The sequence below is a fragment of the Etheostoma cragini genome, chromosome 21 (genome assembly GCF_013103735.1).
Source record: "Etheostoma cragini isolate CJK2018 chromosome 21, CSU_Ecrag_1.0, whole genome shotgun sequence".
NCBI classification, from domain to species: domain Eukaryota; kingdom Metazoa; phylum Chordata; class Actinopteri; order Perciformes; family Percidae; genus Etheostoma; species Etheostoma cragini.
In genome coordinates, this window is record NC_048427.1 from 1,025,640 (window position 1) to 1,030,784 (window position 5,145).

The following is a 5,145-nucleotide window of genomic DNA, read 5'->3' on the forward strand; positions in this document are numbered from 1 at the left end:
TGAGGCCTCCTCCAAGCTGGACGTCCCTCCACCTAGTCCTGGGTCTCCCCCCGAGGCCTCCTCCAAGCTGGACGTCCCTCCACCTAGTCCTGGGTCTCCCCCCGAGGCCTCCTCCCAACAAGCAAGTTGTTGATATGTTTATTTATCGTTATTATATATCGCGATATTCAGCAACGTTATCAATAACTTTTAGTGTCTCCTGATAGGGTCTGGCTGTAATCCGGTGTACCGCAGGGTCTTAAAAATAGCACCGCTATCGACCCCACGCTTCAGATCTGCACTTTAACCTCATCTTTATCCAGTTTAAGACATTAGAGCACATCATTAATCCAGCTGAAGACTTTTATTGTGACGCTGGTTGTTAATTTATTACCCTGCACTGTTACTTTAATTCTTGTCTTTCAAAACCGATCTTATTCTCCTTTAACTGTTTTACATTCTCTTCAACGGGTGTTGTTTTTCAACATCTCTTTAACGTTTAATGTAAAGCACTTTGAGTCGCCTTGTTGCAGCTGCCTTGCCCCGCCTGGTTGTTTCTCTGCAGGATCTGCAGCCCTTTCAGAGTAAAACACACCGCGTGTCTTTTAAATAAAGAGCACACTGCGGTCAGCATGGCCTCGTGCCCAGAACCCTGGCCCGTCTCCAGGAGGAAAAGCAGCGCTGACACCAGATACACACCATATGAACACATAAACTCTCCCCCCACCCCAGCTTTAAAAACACACCCCGACTACCAGGGGCACGCTGGTGCAGGACCCCGTCTTCTCCTGTTCTTATTCTGAACCTCTTCCCCTGGTGAAGAAACTACAGAACAGCCACTGTTCATCCACTCCTCTGCTCTTCTTCTCTCTCCCTCCCTGTTCCCAGGATACTTGCCAAGGTTACAGAGATGCAAGGGGAGGGGAGGGGAGGGGAGGTTACACAAAAGAACACGGGGGGGGGGGGGGGGGGGGGGGGGGGGGGGGGAGGTGGTTGTGAGCCACATGAAAAATACATGAGACACCAGAGAGGACGGAGAAGTCGACTCTGAGCTGCTCTGGTTTTGTTGTGGGGATCTTTTAGATTTTTTTTTTAACATCCTTGGGTCGTGGGATACCAGAAATCCACTTCCTCTGGGTTGCATCAGGAGTCAGCTGACAGGGAGTCGCCCTGTGTGAGACCAGGAGGTAGAAGAGGAGGGTGCTGGGTTAGGGTTAGGGTGCTCGAAGCAGCAGGAAAGGGGGCAGGGCCTCGGACAAGGCTACTCCTCAATAAGGACTTTCGTAATGCTCCCTTAACATGTGGACTGCATGCTCAGGGTGCAGTGTGTAGTCGGCGTTAAGCACACAGACCGCATGGGGACTTTGTTTTGACTTTGTTTTGAGCCGGTTTACCAGCTGACATGCAGACTGTACCGGAGGAGTGGAGGGAAGGACGGGAGCCGAGAGGAGGAGGAGGAGGAGGAGGAGGAGGAGAAGATGGGAGGACGGGGGACATGTTAGTCGAGAGGAGAGTGGATTCGGAGATGAAGGGAGAGGGGAAGAAGAAGGGGGACAGCGGAGGGGAAGACGTGGAGCAGGAGTCCCTGATGATGGAGCTGACGAGGCAGGTGCAGAAGATCATGAAGGAGAGCAGCTGGTGGGAGAGGAGGGGGGTCGACTGCACCATCCTGGCAGCAGCGTTCCTCTGTCTGCCGCCGGGTAAGAATCCCGCCAAATTTTAACCTCTTTTCAGTTTTTTGATATCAGAAATATTTTTAATTTTTTAACCAAATTGCCCCAAAATCAACATGGATGCATGGATGTGCTTCAGGTAAAATTAAAGATTACTTTCATTGAACTTTAAAAGTAATAATAATACTTTTTTTAATTTTTTTTTTATAATTATCTTATTATTGGGAAATTTCACATCAGTTGACAAGTACAAGCATCAGAATTGTACAGAACCAAAGGTTGTGTATCAATAGTTTCTTCTTCCAGATGTCCATTAGATGTCCATTCCCTTTTTATTTCCCATGTATATGAAAAAAACATAATTTAACTTTTTACATCCAGAGGGGTATAGAAGCAAAAAGTAAATATGTAAAATAAAGAAATAAAAATAGAAATGTCTGTAGCAGTTTGGCATCATTCAGTTATGTTTATAAGTTAAGTTATTTTGTTAAAGCGGTTATCTAGACACTCAAAGACGCTTTAGTTTTGGTTCCAAACAGACTAAATAGATAAGGGACAAGGTTGCATGGCAGACAAAAAGAAAAGGAAACACAGTGAATGAACAAGCACAGGGAAAGCAGGAGAGGTGGGCAATGAAAAGGAGGGAAAAACAGGGAAAAACTGGAAAAAGCAAGTTCGAAGAAGTGAGTTTTAAAAGGTTTAAAAGAAAACATATACAAAATACATGGCTAAAACTACGTGGGCACTAAGCGTTACGTCCATGTGTGATATTTCAATATTTCATATTCATTTTGTATCTGCAGCGCCAACAGCTTTTAGTCAAATTGGGATAAACAATTCTTTATGGCGCTTGCTTTGTGCACGGGTCATTGTCACGTTGAAAGCTGTTGGAAACACATTATTTGTGACACCTGTTTGGACTTTTAGCCCCTGAAAATGAAGCGGTTTCTAATGGTGACAATGTGAGACAACTGTACCAAAGAATTTGTGTTTTTACTGTTAATTTGAATCATTTTTAAAGCGCAGAAAGGTCAAATTATCCAATAATTCGCAAAAAAACAAAGCAAACATTAGACAGTAAATATAAAATTAAGTATAATGTCATAGAAATTAGGTTTATTGACCATGAATATGAAAAGCATTGAGGTTAATTTTCAAATTTTAAACAGGAAGGACAACAAGTTGATGGTCGATGGGAAGACAACACAAGGGTTTAAATGTCCTAACTGATATTAAGTTACTAAAGACACTAAAAAAGTACATGTTGTACTTTAAGTTATTGTTTATGTCTTTTTGGACTAGTTACTGTGACCCAGCCGGCTCAAGGAGCCAAAATAAACACATTTACGTCACATTGATGATAATAAATGTCCCTGATTGGTTGAAGTACTCACATTACGAGGCTTGTTATTGTGTAACAACCAAATTATATTATTAATCTCTGTTGAGCAGAAGCCTTGTTTGTCCATATTTGGTCTTTTAAAGTGCCCACATTTAGCTTTCTGTTGTACTGTTGTACTGTCAGGGCCCTCATACTCTGCTTCTGACTGGCTAGTAGTCCTTACCTAGGTACTGTCAGGACCCTCATACTCTGCTTCTGACTGGCTAGTAGTCCTAACCTAGGTACTGTCAGGACCCTCATACTCTGCTTCTGACTGGCTAGTAGTCCTTACCTAGGTACTGTCAGGACCCTCATACTCTGCTCCTGACTGGCTAGTAGTCCTTACCTAGGTACTGTCAGGGCCCTCATACTCTGCTTCTGACTGGCTAGTAGTCCTTACCTAGATACTGTCAGGGCCCCCATACTCTGCCTCTGACTGGCTAGTAGTCCTTACCTAGGTACTGTCAGGGCCTCATACTCTGCTTCTGACTGGCTAGTAGTCCTTACCTACTCTGTAGCTAAAACAGAGATTCACACAGGGCGGAACGTAAGTTCTCATAGCACAATGTGATGTCTTCAGCTTACTTGTTCTGTTTGATCCAAAACTCAAAAACAACAAATTATTTAGTTTCCTTTCACAGAAGACTTGTAATATTCGTGTGATAGTCACATTTCTGAGGCTGAAACAAGTGAAAGTGTGTTTAAATTATTGATAGACAAACACAATTGTTGCCAGTTAATTATCTCTCTATCGTATTTGTACCCTAATGTTCCACATGGCCCCTTACAAATGAAATTGTAAGTAACTAACCGATGGAGGCAGCGGTGGAGCAGCAACTCCCGTGTTCTGCGAGCTAAAATGACGGAGTCTGGTGGCTTTGATAAGATCAGAGATAACGCCTTCAGGTTCCCCTTCAACAGATTACCCGTGCAGCTGCTCTTTCATCATTAGAAGCCATACAGCATACCCCAGACTGTGTGAGGGGGATTAATAAACACTCACGTTAGTCCCACAGTGCGCCTGAGGAATCTGTCTTTGAGTATATGAGAGCATGTGACTTATCTCCTTGAAATAGTTTGCTTTGAAATCGGAGGTGCAGTATATGAGCACTGCTTTATTGGGTCAGGGAGGACACATGTCATCTAAAACCTGGTCCAGAGGAGCCTCGCTGGCTGCTTGGGTTGCAGAGTTATTACAGTTAAAAGCTTCCACTTCGCAGTTCATTCATATTTAATGTGATTGTCCTCATGTTGTTCTTGGGGTGAAGTTTAACCCGTTTCCAAGTTTGTTTCTAAATTAAAAATATGGGAGGTTGAAAATGTCGAATAAGGAGACAAAAAATTGGGGGAAAAGCTTAAAAAATACTGGAAAAAGTGACAAAAACTAGGAAATGAAACACTGGAAGTAAGCATAAAAAACGGCTAAAGTGACGGAAAAAATTAGAAAAATAAAATAAAAGGGACCAAGACGTTGGGGATAAAAAAACATGTAATGATTTTTGTTATTTTTAAGCAACAAAACATGTAACAAAAGTGTTTTTTTCATGTTGAGGGATCGAGGGTTAAATTTAAAATTTGAAATTTAAAACATTTAAAAATTACATTTTTTTTAACTTTAAAAATTAATAATTTTTTTTTAATTTAAAATTTTAAAACATTGAAAAATTTGAAAAATTTAAAAATTTAAAAATTTGAAAAATTTAAAATTTAAAAATTTAAAAATTTAAATTTAAAATTAATGTCTGTGAATATGTTCAGAGGCAGAGTTTAATATAGGACAAAGTTACAGTGGTGCTCATAAGTTTATGAACCCATGCTAAAGTTATAGCATATGCCCTCTGGATTTTAAGGAAGAACATTTATTGATTTATTCACAATAGACAATCGGTGTCCTTGAAGGTTGGATTTTATCCTAATTATTTAAATTATGGCATTAAGATTTAATTTCCAAAGGAAGATTTTTTTCATTCAACGTTTTAGTCCACGTTAGAATGGGTTCATAACAAAAAACAACGTACTAAAAGAACCCAGCTAAACACTTTCTGAAGGCAACAGATTAACTCATGTTAAAGTAAACGGTAAAGGTGACGTTATCATGCGAGGACCCCCCCC

The 5,145-nt window shown here is 41.1% G+C and overlaps 1 protein-coding gene across 1 annotated transcript in view; it reads left to right on the top strand.

Moving 5' to 3' along the window:
• The first annotated feature begins 1,067 nt into the window (after window positions 1-1,067).
• Window positions 1,068-5,145, top strand: part of fads6 (fatty acid desaturase 6) — a 13,909-nt gene continuing 9,831 nt past the window's right edge. The window contains exon 1 of the mRNA XM_034860513.1: window positions 1,068-1,679. Within this exon, the coding sequence (XP_034716404.1) occupies window positions 1,382-1,679 (298 nt within the window). The 5' untranslated portion in view covers window positions 1,068-1,381. The remainder of the gene's footprint in view (window positions 1,680-5,145) is intronic.